Genomic DNA, 22,817 nt, shown 5'->3' on the forward strand with positions numbered 1-22,817 from the left:
GTCAGCCTGTCCATGCTGATCAACCCAGCCAGGTCAGGCGTGTCATGTTAATCTGTGTGTGTTTGTGTGTATGACTGATTTGGGGACTGGAGGAACCCGGCCCCACTAAACTGAGTCCTGCTAGATAGCTCCATTGGGGGTGAGGGCTTGCAGAAGGGAAAAATACAGCTCCGTATAGAAACACAAGTAACACAAGCAGCACATTAACAGAATTACCAAGACCCTAGCCCTAATAAATGAGCATACCCCAAAGTAGCGGGCAAATCCGGTAACAAGGGAGAAGGGCTGATTTATCACTGTGGCCGAATCAGGCCTTCACAGGCCAGATACCATTATCCTGCAGGCCACATACGGCCTGCAGGCAGTAGGTTGCTAACCTTTGATTTAGACACATAGTTTTAAAATCACTCTTTCAGACCTAAATCATCTTGCAATTTGTTGTTGAACACTGGTACAACTTCAGAGAGAGGGCCTCCATCCAGATTCATTTATAGCCTGGTAGTTTGGGTTGAGATTTGACCACACCCTCCCCTGCTTCCCCTCTTGGACTGAGAAGACAACTTATCCTACCAGTTATCCCATGTCCCCTATGAATGCTGTATTTCATAAAAAAGTGGATACTGACACCGCTAGTGGCCATATCCTGAAAGAAAAGAGTGCAGGCACTGCCTCAGAAGAGGTCAAGCTACAGATTCCAAGTGGACAGTGGCATCTCCATGCAGGTTCATACAGAGTGAAACAACTAATTTCCAGAGAGCAGCAAGGAGTTCAGACAGATCCCCTCACTAGGTTTAGCATTTTCTACTGGCTAGTTCCAGGCAGCTCTGTATTCTGCATTTAAGTTTTTTAATACAATGCAAAAGACAACAAACCAGTGAAATGGATTCACTTCATCCCCAAAGGTCAAGTCAATCTAACATGTATTTCAATTTATATTAGGTTTTCCTGATTTTCCTTTTTGAAGGCTGCAATAAAAAAAAAGCTTCTCCACATGATAACATTTCTTAGAAGTTGGTGAAGGCATCCATTGGAATTGATTAAAAGCAGGGGTGCTCAATCTCCAGCCCATGGACCAAATGCAGCCTGCAGAGCCTTGGAATCCAGCTCATGGGGCTACTGACAGGTTGGGAAATTTGGAGATGGGGGAGCAGTGGCAGTTAATACTGCCACCCCTCCCACTGCCAAAATCCCAAGCCCTGTGGGGTAAGTTGGCCAGACCAGAGCCAGGCCATGCCCCCTTCCCTCCATGTGGCCGGTTTGGAGCCAGGCTATGCTCCCTTCCTGTCATGGGGCTGGGCCATGTCTCATCCCCATGTGGCTAGTTTGCGGCCAGGCCATGCCCCCTCCTTTCCCACCTCCAGCTCATGGGGCTGACCTATGTCCCCTTCCCTTCACTTGGCCAGGTTGGAGCTGTGCCCCATCCCCGGCAGGGCTGGGTCATGGCCCCTCCGCCCCATGGGCCCAATCCAAGCCCCTACCATGGCATAGCACAATAGAGCCCCAGGGGATCTGGCCTGTGGAGGAATCAGGTACTGCCCATCTGGTCTGCCAGCCATAAAGGTTGAGCACCATCAGCTTAAAAGCTTCCAGGGTTTCCAATCAGACATTTGGTGAACATTTTAGGTATATACTAGTATGGCTGTGGTGGTATTTTTAAAATGCATTTTAACCCCATGGATTCCCATTTTATTTTTTGGTTTTGTTCTTTGAACATTGTCTTCAATGACTTCTGCCACCCTATCAGTCACCAGGCACTGATAGGCATCTCTTACCCATAGCTCTTCTGGAAATAGAAATCCTAAGTAGTTGAGTAAACAACTTATTGCATTTGAAAAAGTTGTGGTTCATTCATACAGAACAAACTTCAGATGGTTTATCTATAAAGCCACAAAATCTTCATTTTTTCCAGTCAGCAAGGCTTTCTATAGAATTGGAGATTTGAAAGAGACCTCAAGGGTCATTTAGTCCAGCTCCTTGAATGAATGCAGGATGTGCTGTTCTCTAATTTTAATGATGAAATGTGTTGAGTGGGCTGAAACGGCCAACTGATCACAGAACAAACTGTATTCACTCATTGTTATGTCTCACTGCTCAGCAGGCATGGTATGATTTTCCCTCAGTAAATAAAGCAGGATTTTGGTAGAACTTTTTCAGTGCAAATTGAAGTTCGATTCTCTGAAAAGTAGTCTGAGTTTTGTTTACTTACGTGCAAAGTTAAGACACTTAAGTATTTTGTATTTTCTCTGTGTTGTAGAAAATGTATTTATAGATAAGCTATGAAAAATGCAAGCTGACAAAATCATTATAGTAATTGCATTGGCTGTGTTTATTAATTTGTCACAATTAAGTCGATAAGAGTTTTAGTAACATCGTTATATTGCTTGATTACTTTTGAAAGTGATTATCTTAAGAACTCTATTTAATTGGAAGCCTCTCAATTTACAAGGTACATTAAACTCTCTGTAGCATTTTAAGATTATTCAACATATGCAGGTCAATCACCAGTAATCACTGTTTTATACAAATGTTCCATAAAAGACGATAGCATAGAACTGACAAAGAGGAACTCTAAAAGTATTTTAAATAATACAACTGAATTTCAATGGACATTTTAAGAATGACAGGATATCTTTAATACTGTACTTTTAACATAAAGCTTTCCTGAAGTGTTTACAGTACTCAAATCTAAGTCAAGATAAAACAACAGTTCTCTAACGTAACACAGATGAAGAAATTTGTCATGACTGCTAAATCACTGAATTCCACTAACTGTACTCATGCCCAGTAGCACATTAATTTTCAGGCTAGAAAATTGCAATTAATTTTTTTAATATTATTATAGTGCTTTTCATTTGCCAGTTAATAAAAATGGATTGCAATCAATCACTGTTAATCCCATTACTAGAACAGAACTGCTCTAAGCAATTTCCATATAAAGACGTGTGTATTCAAGGTACTTTCTGTGTTACCTCCTCTCTGGGAGCTATGTTCTTTTTCTTTTTTTAGTATTTTAAAATGGTTGTTATAATAATGGAAATAAATGATAGATTATGCTGGGAGAAAAGTTACAGTAGACTTAATAATAAGGGACTCTTAAGAGTCTCATAGTGGTGAAAAAGAGCGACATACTATTTCAGCAATATTTCAACTGTATTTGGCATCTTTTTAATTTTAATTGTTTCGAATTATTAAAATTCACTAATAGGAATACATAAAATGACCTATCAATAGTTATAATCAGGAAACATTTTTCTTCTGCTAGTTATCATGTGCAGCGAGAAACAATTAAAATTATTCCACACCTGTCTGACCTTCACAGAGCATAAACCACAAGATTTACAGGAACAATTAACATGATATGGGTAGGAAATGTCTTTGTAGAGACTAATGGAATTTCAACAGTGTTTTGGACATTTTTTTTTAGAAAGATATTAAGGTGAACTGATAGTAACCACAAAAGGTTTACATAGGGCAGTCATTCTCAAGCAGTATGCTGCGTCCTACTCCTAGCGGAGGGGCTAGCAATCCTTTTCAAGCTGTGGGCCAGAACACTAGCCTCAGCCCAGTGTGGGCTGGGTGGCATTCGAGCCACGCAGTTGGGAGCTATGTTGGTACTGTTGTTGCTTCTCCTGGCAGCCCACTCCTCAGCTGTGGTGCAAGGGCAGCTTCCAACCAGAGGGAGCTGAGCAGGGTCTGAACAGATGGATGCTGCTTTCACACTGCTGCTGCTGTTATTCCTTGCCCCCAGCCTAACCCCTGCACAGCTCTGACTGGAATCTGCACTCACAGCATCACTTTGGGGAGGAGGGTGGTAAAACGTAGCAGTGGCACCAGTGTAGGCACAGCTTCCAGCTCTCCAGCTACTCTATCCCAGCCCCAGCATAGGCACAGGCAAAGCCCTGTGGTTCTCTGGGCCAAATGCAGTCCACAGGTTGACCCATGCTAGAGTATCTCTCATGTTACCAAGACAAAATTCCAGGGAAACGTACATCAGATAATCCTATACTGGGGAGGCAGGAAAGGAAACTTAAAAGACGACCACATCAAGAGTAAAAAAGAAAAGAAAACCATTCATCTTTTCTTAAAGTCTTCCGTAGCTGAAGAGGGATTAACTGTGTGCCAGTGGTAAGGAGCACAAGCTGTTATGTGTACTTAGTGTTATGTAAATGATATACTTTCTAGAATATGCTTATAATTTGTTTATCTCAAATGCCAGAAGCTTGAAATACTACTTGACTGCTATATTCAGAACCTCAAAGGATCAGTTTAGCACATGATGACATATTAGGGAAATCAGAAACTGGTTTTTTAATAATGGTACTTCAACAATTAGAGGGCCAATTTTGTGCTTCATATTGAGACAAACATATCCAAACAGATATAGTAGAGAAGACAAATCACACAGATGATATAAAGCATTGAAAACCTGACCTGTGATGAATAGCTATATTCATCCGTAACAAAATATCACATTATATACCAGGAAAAACTTTTTAAACCATAAGGGTGGTGGAACACTAAAACAAGGGACATAAGGGAGACTGTGGAATCCCCTTCTTGGAAGTTTTTAAAGTAGATTAAAAAAATAGTTGCCAGGGATAGCCTTGATTTGTGAGTTTTGCCAGAATGGACTAGCTGACCTCTTGTTATCTTGTCTGGTTTTTCTATAATCTCCTGACGAAGGAACATAGGAAGGATCACAGATTTGTGTATTAAGAAAAAACGGAATAGAAAAACTAGTCAGCCTAAAAGTATGAGATGTATGCTTGGAAATATCCTGATGTTCCCATTTTTACTTGCATACAACATGCATCTTTTTACTAGCTGCTGGGAACTGGGATGTGCATTTTAAGTTACCAAATATGGCAGCTTCTGCTGCATGAACCTCTACCAGGAAAATGAGAAAGTAAGGCTGTGTGTGCTGAACAGGGGCTTCATAGCTGATGGCTACAAACATTTTCCCTTTCAGACGTTTATGCTGTAGAAGCCAGACAGGCACTGTTGGCTGTCCACCCAGCTTGTCTCAAGAAGAGAAGAGGGGTCAGGCATTTTTGGCTGAGCCAGCAGCACCTGCAGTGTTCTGCAGCTAGAAGTTTAACAGACCAGCCACAAGATTTTGCTCTTTCCCAACTGCATATTCCATGGGGAAAATACAGTTCTGACCTTATTTTCAAGGAAACGTGTATTTTTCTTCATTCTGCCCTTCAAAGACAAGTTATGTATGTAATCTGCAGGCATGATATATGCAAGATAATACGGTAATTTGCATAGGTCATAAAAGTTGTGGGCACTCTGTAGTTTTTAATGGAACCATGGAAATTACAGGAGAGGCAGACCATGGAACTGGAAACTAAGATGTGCCTAGCTGTGCCCATTATACAGATACTTACAGTGAAGTGGGGGACGGGAAGAGACAATCTTTTACAAACAGGAAGACATTTCTTCCTTCAGAGTTGGAATAGATGGCAAAGTTTCTTCAGCCAGAGTAAACATTAATTAGAATAGGTTAGAAACGAGCCAAAGAACGGCAGCCTTAGAGAAGTGTATATATTAGAAAAGTAACATGGGAGCAAAAGACAAAGATGGACTGCATTTACTGGTCATATTCACATTGTGAAAGATAAAACTAAGAGCCAATGGAAGATTACAGAAGCCTATAATAAAAATATGGCATTAGCAATGCCAGCTTGAAACTTTAAATCTTTAATTAAGAAATTGACATAATCTTGGTTTAGGCGAAGGAGAAAGTCTGGACTTCAAACTCCCTGTTTTTATGCGAGAAGTAATGTATTCTTCCTATAAATATAAGGTAGGATAAGATGCAGGACCACAGCCAGTTATGCTATAATTAAAATAGAATGCTTATTACATCAATTAACACACCTTTCTGACAGAATAAGTGGTATAATATGAAAATCTATAGGACAGCATTCAATAATGCGGACATTGATATCTTTATTAAATGAAAAGAATTAGTTCAGAGTTGTGGAAGTATGGTTGTTGACATGAGCACCTGGAAACAAATAATTCCCAGAATCCAAATGAATCATCAAAAAGCTAATCATCTTAAAAGCAGAGTCCTTTGCTGAATTATTGAAGATTCTGATAAGAAAGGAAACATCACTAAGCCTAGTAATTACACATCTTATAAAAATTATAGATTCTGAAATCCAAACTTTGTGGCAATAGTGAGCTTAATATGTTGCTGTGATTAACTGTTTGATTGCTAGGGAAAAAATAACCTATATTTTGACCTGTTTCTTAAGGAAAGCAAGTCTAAAAATCAGAGCAAAGGCGATTCAAAAAGTTAAACAGCAAAATGCTAAAACTGACTGCTTTTTTAATTTATTTTTTAAAATTTTGTTTAAGCAGACTTTTCACAGGTTTAAACAGAACAAAGAATTATCACCACTAACTGTCCCGAAATTTATGGATGATCCATAAACAGCCTAAATATGCTTGTCTGTGAAGTCTATAAGAAAAATTAAGCCATTGGTAAAAAGCAGGAATGCTAAACTTGTTTCAAGACTGTGTTGGAATAAAGCTAAGTACAGGCATCTATGCTGGATAGGGTCCCTATTGTGTCAGTATCGAAGAGGAATTATAAAAGTCTAGGCAGCAACAGGAGAATGTATTAAAGTTTAACATAGAAAGATATTATTTGGTTTCTTCACAGGATAACTGATGTGAAGAATTTTCTGCTGCTGAAGACATAGGAAGACAGAAGCATGCACCCTCAGGTAAGATGCTGAAGAGTGGGCGTGGTTAAATTGCCAGTCTGACTTGATTTTGGAGACTCCCACTGCTACTGCACAGGCTTTCTGGATGCCAGCAGCTGCTGCTATTGCATGGGCTCCTAGGTGCCACCATTGTGGCACATACTTTAAATCTACATTCATAAGTGGTATACTGCTTCCTTGCCCTGCCCGTTACGCTGCTGTAGTAAGAATCCATTTTCTCAGTTACATTGGAGAATTGCTTGTTTGTTAATGATAATTCATGTTCATTCACAGGTTTAAACAATTAAAGTGAGGCTTTTTCACCCATTTGATGGGGGGTGGGGGTGGGGCGGGAAGCTTCACCTCTGAGTACTGTTCTGAGGCCAGAGCAGGGCTGAGGTAGTTTGTGCAGCAAAGAAGGAGGCAAGTGGCAGGGGAGAGTGTGGGAGAGACTGTGCAGGGAGGAAGGGGGAAGGAGGGGGACAGTGTAGTGCAAGGGAGGGTGGGGGAGAGATCATGTAGAGCCTGGGGAAATCGTGGTGCATGGAGGGGAATGTGGGGGAGACCATGTGGTGCAAGGGCAGGGGCGACTATGCAGAGACTGGAAAGTGGCAAGGGAGCTGCTGTGACTCCAGCTTTGGTCCAGGCCCAGGGATGGAGCTGCCACTACTGCTGCTGTCTGGTTGAAGCCAGAGCCACCACGGGCTACAGCCAGAACTACCACATAGGGTAAGCAGCACTTGGGGGGTGGGGAGGGAGGCAGATACAACAGGGGAAAAGGCAGCAGTGACTGAAAGGGCCAGGGCAGCAGGTAGAAGGGGGAAAGAACTGAGGAAGGACAAGTGGTGGGGAGGGGGAGGGGAATGGGACAGGCAGCAAAGAGGCATGCCCTGGAGGGCACAGGTTTTCAGGCAAAAGCAGAGGTCAAGCTGCCTGCTTCACTGCTGCTACTTCCCCTGCCACAGTGGTGGTGTCCTTTTCTCCCCAGCACCACCTGGGGTGACAAGGAACAATGGTAATAAGCTAATGGAATATGGTTAGGTTAGAGATCAGAAGGCAATATTTTACCGTTAGGGTGGCCAATATCTGGAACCAGCTTCCCAGGGAAGTGGTCCTTGCCCCATACCTTGGGCAAATTCAAGAGGAGGTTGGATGATAATCTGTCTGGGGTCTTGTAAACCCGGCGTTCATTCCTGCCTGTGGCAGAGGGTCAGGCTAGATGATCTGTTCAGGTCCCTCCTGACCCTAGCTACTATGAAACTATGCCAAGATGCAGGAGATTAGTTGCTTTTCAGAAGGCCAGATTCTATTCCACCTAGTAGATGTCCGAGTGATATTTTGGCATGTAAGCGCAAACCCATTCTAACCTGTTCAAGTCCCTGAAAACCCATTAATACAGAAGGTGGGTGGGATTCTTGCTGTTTTTTGTGACTCAGTCTTAAGTTTAACATTATAAAAGTAGACACATTGATAGTTTTTCAAGGACTCAAGCAAGATGGAACAAGATTACACTTGGACACTTAATAGATGGAATGGTATCTAGTCCCCAAAGTCTAGTGTTGCATTGCATCAATTTTGTAATCCAGTCAAATGTAAGCTGGTCTTTCTGCTACAGCGAGATCCTCACAGCACCCACAGTTAAAGACATGTAGAGCATTTTTATTCCTGCTCTTGCATCAGTGAAGCATTTATTCTATCCCCTCCTCAAACACAAGAAAGCAAACAAGTAAACATTTTTCTCCTTGAAAACTGCAAACCAACCAGATTGAGAAGGTCCAATATAAACACAGGAACTTTCATATGATCAGCAATCACAAAGAGCAGAAAACGAGGAGGTTTGGTTCTCACCCCACTGTCGTATATATTAGTTCTATTTCCATTAGAGATGCTCTACAATCAATCTGAAGAATAATTTCCTTTAAAACCATAGCTACCAGTTTTATTTTGAAAGTCCTTCTAGATAACTAGAGTTAATACAGCTCAACCCTTGCAAACAATATTTGATTTATTTGATTCTAAACTGGATGGTGTTTCATCAGCAGAAAGTTCTAAATAAGTCATTCCGACTGAACCTCTGGAAGTTGTTTGTGATAAGCTGGCTGAGTCACAAGGACGAATTGAAAGCATGAAATCACTAAACAGAAGCACCGATAAAAAACAATGTAATGTTATCTAGAAAATGTGAGCCTTTGGAAATTTTTTCAAAACCATGCAATATTCATATTTTAGGCATTCCTGATAATGCAAAGGGAACTGAACTGAAAGATAAGGTTTAATGAATAATTTACTCCAGTAGTTCCAAAAACCCTCAAAATTTCAGCACCCTTATCATCCATATTTTGCCTGGAAAGGCGCAGGGTGTGGTGTGATGCAGTAATCCATGGACCATCCTTGCAGGCCAGTGATATACAGAATATAGTAATTAATGAAAATCAAAACTATCCTGCTATAAAAACAGTAATTACTGATACAAAGATGTTGACATTGCACAAACTGCATAAAAAATTATATTTCTGTAACTCTCTTCCTAAAGTGATGCAAATGAGTTATGAGATTAACCAGCTTACTTGTAGATGGACCACCATTCTGCACCTCCTTTGCTCTTGCAGTTCATGGAATGCATTTTAGCCAGCATTAAAATGTAAGAAGTCAGACAATTCTCTACTGGGACCAGGCACCAGTCTCACAGCGTGTTCTCAAACAGGGACAACACCTTTGGTGGAGTAAAACTTACCACTTGTAAGTACTTACTTTTATTAACAAATTACTACAACATTTGATAGAACCCCTCCCCACTCCCTCAGGCTTGTTTTTTCTGAAAACTCCTGTTTCAAAGTTGTTCACTAATATGTTGCATCATCTTCTTCCAAAATGTACCACCCTCTTTCCTTACAACTCTATTGGCAAATGATTCACTTGCAACACAGCCAACACAACAAATATTACAGTCCCTAACCAGACTGAAGCTTGCTAACAAGGTGGGTGTAAAAAGGTGAGTGGTGTCTGTCCAAAATACACTTCCAGGTTCTACTAATATGAATGATAGTATTTAGCTCATCTTTAACCTTCACCATGTGCTTTGGGCTTAACTATTTTTACCCAGACTTTTAAGATGTATTTAACATATGACAATGCAATTCTTATATTTTATAAATGGATAAAAGCTATCCAGGACATAAAAAAGTCATTCTGAGAAGGAATAACTCAGTGGATTAGCAGTAATCCTATAAACTAAGAGGTAGGAGTTCCATGCACATATAACTGTTTCCCTTGAACCCACAGAGTTGATGACAGTTGGGTAACCTGGGGTTCTGGCAAGAGGGGGCTTTAATGGCACCCCACTCATAGTCAGGCATCAGGGCCTCAATGAAGGGGCAGCTTTGCTCATACTGTATTGCAACTGGGTAGTGGGAAAAAATGGTAGCAATGGTCAGGTCCTACCACCCCCTCACGTCTAACCTGAGCTGAGTCATTTGAGCCACCCGATAGAAAACATTGCCAGCTGACCCACAAGACAAAGATAATACCTGAAGAAGGGCTATATAAAACAAAGTCTTGACAATGATTTCTTCAAATCCCAAAGAGCAGTCCATCATTCTACCACTGTGATTTGTTCATTAACAATATTTTGGGATATGATGAAGAAAGATTCAGCAGTAGCTATTCGATATTGGTACTAAAATAAGCAAATGAGTCAGAAGAGGAGTTTCATACTTGTCAGCATAGTAGAAGTGAAAAACAGATGTCCAATTTGAACTCAAGATTGGGAACAACAAGGGTATCAGGTATAAGAAATATGACTGAGAAATCTCAAGAAAGAAAAAAGGAAGCCTAGTCCTAAATAACTAAAACACCTCAACTACTGAACTATACACCAGAAACAGAGAAGTTCAAGGCAAAAGCAAAAATAACCAAGAAACTGACTTACAGTTTGTCTGTCTTCCTGCTTAAGGTAGATAGTAAAAATGTTCAAAAGGTCATTAAGATATCAGGGAAGAGAGGGAATAAAGGCAAGACAGGGAGACCACATTACTTATATAAGTAACAGATATAAGAGAAAGAGCACAGAACTTCTGGTAGATGAATTCTGATATCAAAATACATACCCCTCGAAGCCAGAAAAAGAATAGGACTTTCTAAGAATACTGAAGCATTAGTACAAGAGAAGCAGAGAGCGAAGTGCTTTATTATTCAAATCACTGCTAGAAAAAATAAATAAAAAATCAGACAACTAGCTCATCTATCCATGAAAAACAGTAATTCAGAAGAAAATGGTCAACTCTTACAAAGTAGTTTGAGTGCTTTTCTAGTTTAAAATAAATCCAAGTAATATCAGGAAAAATTCAGACATGCTAAATGTGACATCATTGGTAAAATTCCATAAAAGCTTTACTGCAACATATTTTAAGCAGAAGTAACAAGGTTTGTTTGTAAAACAGATCTGGTTCTTCCATAATAAGTCTATACACAGACACAGACACCTAGACATTCAGGAGAAACAATCATGACAGCCAGGTATTTTGTAGGAAGACAAAAAAAGTACAGTTTAAATTGGTAGAGTTCAAAGACAACTCCACGTAAAAGTATAAAGATTTCACCACTACTAGTAGTTAGATTTATATCCTGCCCTATGTAGAAAGTCTCAGGATAGGGTTACAATAACAGACAAATAACCCCCAAGTTAAGAAATAACAAGCAAGATTAAAGGGAGCCAGAAATTAGAAGATGAAGTGTCACAGTTTACACTTGCCTGAAGACACTTCTCTGCAAACAAAATCTTTATCATGGATTACTTTTTTTTTTTTTTTTTTTAATACAACACATGTTTACAAGGGACTCTACAGTACCAATAAGAAGGTAAGTCTTCTACCCTGGAGAATTTGCAATGAAAGATCATGTTTCAAAACTGTCTGATCATACTTGCTGTTTGTATTTTTAATGTGACCATAGCACTGGAGGGTAAATACTTATGGCACATTTTAAGGAAGCTTGTTAGTCCTGGTTCTGAGCTTGACTGAGTCAGAACCTACAAGAATCAGATCCAGAGGCCAGAGCCCAGCTGTACATTAAGTAAAAGCTGAGAGGCCTAGGTCAGTTTGGATAGATATCAAGCAGATCCTTACATTGATACTGGACTTACAGGCAGCCAGACTTAATCAAGTAGACCAGGAGTGTCAATCTTACCTGGGCTCTGAGATTGGATCTAAACCATGAGGCTCCATCCAAGCCAGATCTGTGTAGCTGGCAGCTGCGGCATAACTGGCAATGGTGGTGGTATGACCAAATGGCAGTAAGCCAGGAAAGCAGGGCAGCCCTCACTTGCTTTCCTGCTACTGATGGCCATGTTCAGCAAGGCTCTACACCCAAATTCTTGTAACAGGCCCATGTCTCCCCTGACCATGACTTCAACTTCTGGTAGCTGGACAGGTCAGATGAGATGGCTCTGCAGACCAGATTTGGTCTGTGGACTGTATCTTCGACACCCCTGAACCAGACCAAGCCCATTAGCTGGCATTTGAAGAAGCCCTCCTATCTGTAGGACAAACCCATAAATCCATGCTAGACACCCTAAAGCTGTGATATCAAACATACAGCCTGCAGGCAGGACCTGGCCTGCAAAGGTAGGTCATCTTGTCTGCAGGGCCTGTTTCCATGGCTGCTGAAGCCTCTGCGGCAGCAGTGTTAATCCCTGCGGCTGCCAAAACTGCTGTTTCGTCACACCTTCAGAACTTGAACTCAGGGAGTTGACATTGCTCACCTTTCCGCAACCCTTCTTCCCACTCCCAACTGAAACCAGGCATTTTGTCATCCCCGATAACTGAAAGCAGCAGCAGGGGAAAGGGGTGGAGATAGGGCCGGAGAGTGGCAGCAGTGGGTTCTGGAGGCTTGCCAAAATAACAGCTCCAGCAGCAGTGGGGAGCAACACCGCTGCTCACAGGCTGTCCAGCTCATAGGAACCCTGTGGCCAGGAGTCGGCCTGTGGGGCCAAATTAGTTTGACACCCCGTGCCCTAAAGGAATACTGAACCAAGCACTATGCCCAGCCCATGCCCCTTCTGGTCAGTAAATAACCACCATGTGCAAGTGGTGCCACTTATGATCACTCATTTATGGAGAATCTTCCCTAATTCAAACACAATAGCAGCAGTGGACCCACTGCGCATACATCAGTTCTGCCTAATTACCACCTACTGTTAAACCTTCTATTCTTGAAAAAGCTCAGAGAGACCTGGTAAAACTTGCTTGGACAGCAAGCCATCAATATGTAGATAACACAGCCCTATTTATCCTTCAGCACATGCAACCACAATCAGGTGGCCAAGTGCCACAGTGAAATTGAATCATGGATGAAGAACAACTCAGGGGCAGTTGGAGACCAGGGCTGTCCCAGGGGCAGGAGGGAGGGTGTGAATTGAGGCTGCAGAGACAGTCAATCAGAGCGTGCATAAAGCGTTACAGACAGACAGACAGACAGACATACTAAGGCTTTTATAATGTAATAGAATACTAGGGAGTAACAGTAAATATAACCGTATGATCCTAGGAAGTGAATCTAGCCCATGCCTGGGAGGAAGACAAAACCCCACAACAGTCTTAGCCAATCTGACCTAGGAAAAAATATTTCTGGACTCCAAGTCTGCCAAATATTTTGATCCTAAGCACAAAAGTCAAACCTGAGAGCCAGGAAACTGAAAATCTTTAGTGTTCCTAGTAACATCAGGTCACTGAATCCCATTCCCGTCTCCAGCTGCGGCCAATACAGTTCTAAGATAGTTGTGCAAGAGTACTGATGTGGGCAGCTGGTGAGGGGAAAAATAACTGACAAGAAAAAGAAAGGTATGTTCCTGTGTGTTCATTCAACTGTTTAAGTAGCATTCACATGAAGTTCTCCATTTAGGAGTTCTCAATTTTTATCTTATTAACTTCTCGGAAAATTAAAATTGCCTAGTAAATTGTAATTTGAGAATATTCAGTACGATTGGGTGGCTGTTTATTGGTGAGATGATTTGACACCAGACCAGCTCATAGGGAAGACAAAGGCTTGGCATCCTTGTTGGCTGTTTCTATTGAGAGTTAAAGGACTGAATGGAGTGGGGTGACTGAATTACCTTTTTGTTCTGAAATGTTCTCTTTAGAACAAAAGTTTGGGAAATATTAGAGGGACAGTGAACCTGGAAAAACTTAGGACTGTGCCTATGTTTATACCCATTCTGTGAATAAAAACAGGACTTCAGCCTGAATGTATATAGATTCACTCCCTTTTTTTTACTATTATCACAAAAATTAATTATTTTACCTTTTAATATTAAGCAATGCCCAAGGTATTCCAGTGGGAGTGTTAAATGCTGGAAGCAATTTCTCTCCAAGTTCCACTGCTTTTTTGCGAAATATCTGAAAAATAAAAACAAGCATAATGTTGGACAATATACAGTATCACCAAGAAATTAATCCTGCTGTTGATATTGCTGTTTGGTTGCATTTTACAAATCATTCAAGCGTACTGTAGCATCCTGGGGTATGTGCAGATACTAAAGAAAGGGGGGGAAAAAAGGACTGTATAGAACAAACCCAGTTTGCTCTTACACCAAGATATCCTGGTTTTATTTTGGTATAAAAGGCAAGCAGGCACATGGTATACCACCCTACATTGCTAAAAGTTAATCTTTTCTGTTAAAAGTTAACTTTCGGAAAGTCATGATTAACTAGTCAGTTATGCATTCCATGCCACCAGCCCTAGTCTCTCTCATCCTGGAAGTAGTAGTTTGTTCAAGGAAAATAAGCTACTCCCAGTTCCAGCTGGAATAGCCTGTAATGTTGGCAGCTACCTTGGGAGAGCTGGTCATCTGTCTGTTTTGGCCCCTCGTGTAACTTACATTCGTGTACAAAAACAGATGTAAGTTACAATGATGTGAATGTGTTGCGTTTACCTCTTCAGTTGCAAGGAAAGTACACCTAGCTTTCTACTCATAAGATGGAGAAGTCTGACCTTCATAAGTGGGAATGCAGGGCCTAGCATAAGGAACTTTTATGCTTATATTAAACATTTTAAGGATTTTATGCCTACATAGAAGGATCCAGGAAATATGGTTTGTTCTTTCCAATAGCCACTACTTAGCTGCAGTTGGACTAAACTACCTTTTCAAGATTTCCTTCCACTGTTTTATAACTCTTCAAAAACAGAGCATTTTAATTAATGGAAAACCATTCCAATTTAAATACAGAAACCTATTTAAGAGTTACAATATTGCTATGTGTAAGCTCTGAATCACACCAGAATCTGTATGATATATGGGAAGTTATTATCCCACATGTAGTAATATGAAATACACTTTGTCATTTTTTTTTCATATAACAGTGTCTCCTTGAAACTCAATTTCTCTCACAAATATATTTACAATGGAATTTTTTAGGCATCAGTATTGTTTGATATACATCACACAATATAAATATGCATTTTAGACCAAATTTTATTTCACGCAGGCAACTTCTGTATATACTCACGAGTGAGCGAGCAACAATGTCCGCCAGAGAAGGGAGAAACAGGTTTACTGTATTTACTCAAATCTAAGATGAGGTTCCCCCCCCCAGTCAACATGGGGGAGGGGGGGAAGACCCTTGTCTTAGATTTGTGTACAAAATAGAGTGGGGGCAGGTAGCTGCCATATTTCTGACAGCCTCCTGCTTCTCCTCTGCAACTTTTGGGCTCCTACAGACATGTAGGGAACCTGCTCCGATGCACTAGAAATCCAGTGTGTTGGAGCAGTTGGATTACAGAAATTGATGTGCTATGGCAGCTTTCCGAGTTGGGTTTATCAGTATCCCCATGCTGAAAAAATGGCGGTGGGGCACTTTGAAATAAAACACATTTGATGAGCCTTAATTTATGTTTATACCCATTCGGTGAATAAAGACAGGACTTCAGCCTAAATGTAAATTAGAGGGACATAGCTCCACTGCCAGTTTTTCAGCATGGGGATGCTCGGGGACGCTGATACATGCCACGTGTGGGCACTTTTAATTAGCTCAGCTTGCTAATTAAAGCACCCAGCGCTGCGTCCCAGAGCATGTGTAAAAATGCCCTCCGTGTCTGTTCCCCTCCTCCCCCACCCTTTTCTGTCATAAGCAGCTCACAGCCAGGTCGGGCTTGATTTCATCCCAGGAACAGAATATATGGAAATCCGGTCTCCTGCCCTGTCAATGAGCAGCACCAAGACCACTGCAAGGCTTGGCAAGAGCTGAGCTTCCACATGCTGTGCTCCAGGGGGGGAACAGAGCCTAAGCAGAGCAGTGTCTGACAATAACAGGAAGGAAGGGGGTGGGAAATAGGCAGAGACTGTGGGGAGCAGGGATGGAGGGAAGAGGCAGAGACTGTGGGGATCGTAGGAACACTGCTGGGGGAAAAAGTGGGGGAAAAAAAGAACAAAGGGGCCACCTGATCCCCCAACTACTGCTTTCCCTGCTGTAGCAGTTGGAGAGGGACAAAATTAAGATAACCCTCCAATAATTAGATTCTATACCTGGAAAAATTGTAACAAAATTTATAAATTTTCCATATATGGAATCTTTTTATTGGGAGGTCTTCTTATATTCAGGGTCAACTTAGATTCTTCAAGTAAATTGAATTTATCTTTGCACAAATAAAAAGTACTTTGAAAACACTGTACTTCACAGAAGCCATTTTGAATAAACTCCTCCATTATTTGCACATATTTAATCAGAGGACCTTAATATTCTGAGACTACAGGTCAGCAACCAAATTAATCAGGTTCCTGCCATCATCCAAATCCTACACATTTTTGTGACTGCAACAATGCTGGAACTGAAATCCAAAAGACACGTGCCTGATTCTGAAAGGGGCCTACTGGCTTGAGCCTTGTACTGGGGCAAGTTTATAGGTGCAACGGAAAAGTGTGAGCTGGCAGCTCCTTCCTCTCTAACTCATTATCTTACACTGGGTGATGGCTGAAGATACTGAGGAGTGATCTGAATAGGTGCTAGGATCAAATCAGATTTAACAGAGATTCAGCACTGGGAGAAAATAAATCAGGCTGTCTGCAGACATTAAGCACCCCCCAACCCACCCAAAATCCCCCAAAGCAAAAACCTGATGCTTTACTTTAAACTTGGTATGCTCCTGCGCCAAGCCCAGCGCATGCCCAGAAGAGGCAACACATTATCTGGAATTGGCTCACCTGATGTCTGTATAGATTGGGTGCTTTAATGGGGCTTTTTGTTGCTTTTAGATATTTAAATCAGTTATTAGATAAAAGCATCAAAGAGCCCCACTGAAGTGCCCAATCTATACAAATGCTGCAGAGCTGAGTTGAAGTAATGCATTTTTTAATTTTTTTCTACCTGTAATAGGGTTAACCCTGTAGCTGTAGAAGAACAAGGCTGATTAGGGGACACTTTCTACCACCCCTGCTCTTCCTGGGCAGTCTCCAGGCCCCTGCCAGGTATGCCTCTGTGCCATACTAGGAAAAACTCTGTTAGCCCCCCTCTATTATTTTTTTATCCCTCTTCATTCTGACTTTCCAAAATAAGGCAAATGTCTTTTTTTGAGGCATGTGACACCACATACATACAGTATACTAATACTGTGATCACAGGACTAGCAGCTGTCCAAGTTGTGTGTCATTCCAGTTGTTTGTATTGTGTAGAGTACTGCCTAGTACTCCCTTTTTCCCTGGCTACCTCCAGACGACCTCTTTGTCCAGGAACATAAGTTAGGCAGTTTGTGTGACCAGTCCCTATCTAAACACCTGTGGGCCAGCAGTAGGGCATTTCACAGGGGACCCCACTGAATTTGAAATCTATGTTACCTGAAGATCCAACAGAGACCAAATCAGCTGCTCTTCAGCTGACTGTAAAGCTGCATCTTTCTATACACTTTTGGCTGTGGGCAGAATTCAAGGTTGAAGATACTTTGACAAGAGCATGATGCAGAGATGTGTTTTGGGACAACTGTGGTACAGAATACAGGACCAAGACCATGACTATAACTGCTGTAACATTATGCGGTTGTATTAATCTTTGATTATTTGATTATTAAACAGTTTACATGCAAACTAATCAAGTGATATATGACACCAATTTATTTCTGGACAAAATATAGTCACTTTAACATCCAAATTCAAATATTTTAATGCAGCAAAGCTTTAACTCCAAATCACTCACAGCTTTTTTTTTTTTAAATAATAAAAGCTATGTTTTTTCCCCTTCTTGTTATATTTATTCGCTAATATACTTTAGTTTCCTTGAAATGGATTTTGTCTTCTTCAGGGCGTTAAAAGTTGTTAGCCAAAGCTAATGGTTCTAACAGAATATTGAGAAAATACTTTTTCACTTATGGATACGAGAGAAAAACAGCAAATGATTCATGTTAAATACAGAAATCCTGAACAAATATCACATTACTTTCAAAACACAAAAAGAGGGGAAAAGTAATTAGAAAAATGGCATCAGAATATTTTGAGATAAAGTCTTTAAAACGAGTCTTGAGCACAAAAATCCATGCTTACCACCTGCAATAAAATTCATACATTACTAATAATGCACACAATACTTTATTTTCCCCTCACTGAAATTCAACAGTTTGAACCAGAATGAAGAAACTATAGTCTTTCCTCAACTTATCTACAATGCTAAATTTAACATGACTACACTACTGACCGCCAGGTTACCATCTAATGAGTAAAACTCTTCCAACAACTGTGAAGCATACGGTAATGCTATGTGAATGTCTGAACAGAATGAAATGAAATGTGATGTGGCTGACTCACCATCCATGAACAAGAAAAAAAAAGCTAATAGCTGAAATCACTTTTTATTCATTTGACTGATAGCTTTAATACAATTCAGCAATACCGCTTAAGAGAAACTGTTCTTAGCTGTAATTAGTTAGCTCAGTCTACATCAATCAGCATATTTTTCTTTTGCAGACCATAAACTTACTAATGGTGCGCAAGAAATAAATGCTATAACAGGGGACCACGAGGTATTTGCTTTAGTAAAGCCAAAAAAAGGGAAACAGATACTTTTCTTTTTAAAGATGCCCCTACCTCTGACTTACTGATCTGGATTTTAACCACTGTTTACCAAGTCCTTATCTCTGTTTCTCACAAGAAAGTTTATACTAGAATCTCCCACCAACTCCTTGTCCCCTCACTTAGAAAGCTTTACAAGAATATTTGTTGGCAAGTAAACATACGTTGTCCATAACACTCAGGCATGATGCATGTGATAAGAACAGATGTGGATGTGGAACACCAAAATAAAAATGAAACTAAATTTAATTCAGAATTATGCAAGTACTGTTGCTTCACTAACTAAAACACAGCAAAAATTACATACGTCAAGGGGAAAAAAAAAAAAGCTTAGAGCAAGTTTTCTATTGTTGTGGTTAAAGAGAAGTCCGAAGAGCTCTTTAAAGCTAGAAACATCAATCTTCCTGCCCCCAATTTCCTTCCTCTTTCCTCTCTTATATCTCTGCCACCATCAACAACCCCACCATTCTCCCATTCAGGCTTGTAATCTAGGTATACTTAGCAGCCTTGGCTCTAGAAGGCTATCTTCAGGCTATGTCTATGACTTGCCCCTTATACCTAGGGTGACCATGTCCCAGATTGGTTGGGACAATCCTGGATTTCATAGACTGAGCATCCTGGCCATTGGAGAAAACAGAAGCAAAAATCCTGAATTGGCAGGAACCTGCCTGCATGTGCCCAGCTCCTGACTGACTAGTGGGCAAGTGACTCCCAGCTCACAGCCCAGTGAAGTCAGGACCAGGGAGCAGCTACTGCCACCACCTGAAGCCCAGGTGAGGACAGGACTTACTGGGAAGGGGTGGGTGCAGCTTAGACCCCTGCCCTGAGAGAAGCAAGGGTCCTTCCCCACAACCTGGCTGCTAGGAACACGTGTTTAGGGGGGCAACTCCAGGCTCTGCCCTGGCACTGTACCCTGTTCAGCTGCTGGAGACAGGGGGAGGTGTTATGTAGCCATGCAGCCAGGAGGGCACTGCACAGGGGCTGCTCCCAGCTGGGTCCAGACTCTACATGCAGAGGATGGAGCCTGGCTAGAGGCCTCTAATCTCTTAGCTTGCCCTGCCCTGATCCTGGGAGCTGTAGGGTCAGGGTGCGCGTGTATGCGCATGGGCACATGCGTAAATGACCCCGGTGCACTCCATCCCAGATTTCCCTAAAATTATGGTCACCCTACTTATACTTCTGTAACACTTCTGGTTTTCTGCCTGTCAACAGTCTAATAAAAGTCATCATCTTCTCACATGTGAGTTATGATCAACTTCATGGCTTTGAGGCCAGATATCACGTAGTCCCAAATGCATTCAAAACACTACTTACTAATATCATCCCTCTGACTTAGTTTTGTCCAACTCACCACTTTTTGCATCTCTCTGCTGACTCTCACTTGTTTAATGCATTAAACAACTCTTTGCTTTTAAAGATACGTCACTCTTCATCCTGCTCCATCTACTAGGTCTTCTAATTTTCTAAGCCGGGGTGGGCAAAACAGCAGATATGGCCAGCAGCTGGACTCCATTTCCCAGGAGCTTGTGCCCATGTCACTGCAGCTGGTTTCTGTGGAGACCCCAGGAGCAGTGGGGCCATAGGGGCCAGGGTTTCCACAGAGACCAGCCCTAGCAGTGCTGGCAGGGCACATGCCTGGGCAGGGAGCCACTCTGAGGCTGGGATCTTGCAGTGGTGACAGCGTGGTCCAGGGCTGGAGCAGAGCTGCAATCCATTGCCTGCACACCCCTGCCATCAAATAGGCAAAAAGCCTTGCTGAAGTGCCTGCTCTAGGCAGATACTGTGGAGCTGGGTTGCACTCCCTGGTGCTGCCTCTTCCAGTAAAGCATACTCTCCCCTCTCCCCCACAATCTGTCAGCAGCCACAGTGCCTCAAAATTTTAATTACATAAGAATGTAAGACCATGGGTCCATCTTGCCTAGAACCCTGTGTCACATGATGGAGGAGTGAGAGGATGCTGAAAGGGAGAACGAGGAGGGCATGACCAGGTTTTTTCTACTGTTCCCCTCCCACTTGCAGCCTCCAGTGTTTAGGGTCTAGGAAATTCTGATTCAGTGGCTGTACCCCTAACTCCCATGCTCAATTCTGTTTTCTTCCCGTATGAAGACTTGTTGACACTACTACCAAAAAAAGATAAGGCAAATAACTATGTTTTTTACATAGTTGGCATTCATACCATTAGCGTACAGTAATTTCTACAGTAATTTGCCTATCCATTTCTCAAAACTGAAAATGCCTATTGACCATCAACTCAACAAGTCAGCCTGTAAGTAGGCTACAAGTCAGCCCGTAAGCCGGCTACCTACCCTCCTTATTTCCATAGGAAGAGCAATTCAGCCAAGTCCTCTTAGGTAATAGTTTTAGGTAACGAACAAGCCAAAAAAACAAACCATTGGCTCTGATTCATAGTACATCAACCTAGTTCCCCCCTTTTGTAGCATGCAGTTGTGTTCATAGCTTGCTTCCTCCTCTCCTGCTTACTCTTCTGGGAACTTTTTAAAGCTCCTAGTAGGACACTCTGCCTATCTCAATGCCATGCACCGGAGCATTCTTAGCAGGGCTGACTGTTCCCTCTTAAAAGGCTAGGCTACCCTGTCACACATCCCTGTTTATCAAAGCACTTACACTACATCCTTAAGTAGACTTAATGTGCTTTGATGAATCAGGGTCTTTGAAAACTTTGGACCAAAACCTATTGTCAATTTAAAGAAATTAGTTTTTATAATATTTGCTTAATTTAGAAATTAGTCACATTTGCTAAATAAACTTGAGGAAGGCATAAACAGGCAGTACACGCACATGAAGTCTTTCTTTTGCTTCATAGCCCCTTGTGGATTTAAATAAGGACACCACTTTAAAAACCAAATTGATCATTCTGAACTGAACAGTCCATATTACCAGAGGCCCCAGATTCACACATGCAGACCTTCTTTCACGCCCAGAAAAAACCCTTTAACATGCACACAAGGTTTGCCTACCAGATCTGACTGTCAGATTGAGATTACAGTTACCTACTGCAGCATGAGGGCATCTCACAAGAACTTGGAGTATAAAGTATTTCCTCCTCAACGAAATAAGCACATGTATTTGTCTGAAAGAAAAATAATCTTATCTGTCTAAAATGGCAAGTATCCATGGGAGTGTCAGACTAGACTAATAACAATTACTAATCAAATGATTAGGAATAATGGAAAACACAGGCCAAAAATAAATGATTATATGTGCTTTCTACAAATCTGAACCACAACAAACAGGATAACATGGCATATTAACTGAAAATTAAGGGACATTTCTAATTCCACCTTAAAATAATAAAATTCACCAGGCAAGATGGAGCAACTTTGTCTTATCCTTCGGCTCCAGATGGATCTATGCATTGCAGTATCTGACTTAAAAAACTTGAAAGAATTCCCTGAAGAATGATGCAACTGGAAGTTAAATTTTAATAACTAAATCAAAGGAAACATCATTCCAGAATTTTTTGAAAAATTTATTACAAAAGACATTTTCTCCACATTTCTAATTCTGTCAAATAAAACATTTTTCACTTTTTGCATTACTCTTACAGATAGAAACAGACAAGGCACTAAATAAGATTTATTGCTTTCTGTGCAGTACCTGACTGCCTTTCCCTATAGGCTAGGGAAAGAGTATTTCAATGCAAAAGCAGAAAACAAGGACAGGAGAAGGAACAAGGGCAGTCTGCTTTGCTTTTCTTCAGAGAACTTAATAGAAGCTGTTTTACTATAACAAACGATGATTTAACTTTAAAATGATCTGCTAACAATTGAGATTTCTTGACAAAGCCCATATTGATACTTGCTATGCTAAAAGGGTATCCACAGAAAAACTCCATGTCTACATACATTTTTACAAAAAGGTTCAAACTCTACATAAAAAATATTCATTCTTCTCCTTCAAATACTGGAATTCTATTTCCAAAACATGTAACATCCTCTGATTCCACTCAGGAGACACTCTCTAATTCTCTCAGCCCGCAATCCTGTGTGCCACTGTTGTATCACTATCTGACTCACAGGTTGGGCGGGAGG

The 22,817-nt window shown here is 41.2% G+C and overlaps 1 protein-coding gene across 1 annotated transcript in view; it reads right to left on the reverse strand.

Moving 5' to 3' along the window:
• MAN1A1 (mannosidase alpha class 1A member 1) overlaps positions 1–22,817 on the reverse strand; it is a 198,772-nt gene that overhangs the window by 92,422 nt on the left and 83,533 nt on the right. The window contains exon 4 of the mRNA XM_019537970.1: positions 14,016–14,110. Coding sequence (XP_019393515.1) covers positions 14,016–14,110 — 95 coding nt within the window. The remainder of the gene's footprint in view (positions 1–14,015; positions 14,111–22,817) is intronic.

The sequence above is a fragment of the Crocodylus porosus genome, unplaced genomic scaffold (assembly GCF_001723895.1).
Source record: "Crocodylus porosus isolate Cpor-Errol unplaced genomic scaffold, CroPor_comp1, whole genome shotgun sequence".
NCBI lineage: Eukaryota > Metazoa > Chordata > Crocodylia > Crocodylidae > Crocodylus > Crocodylus porosus.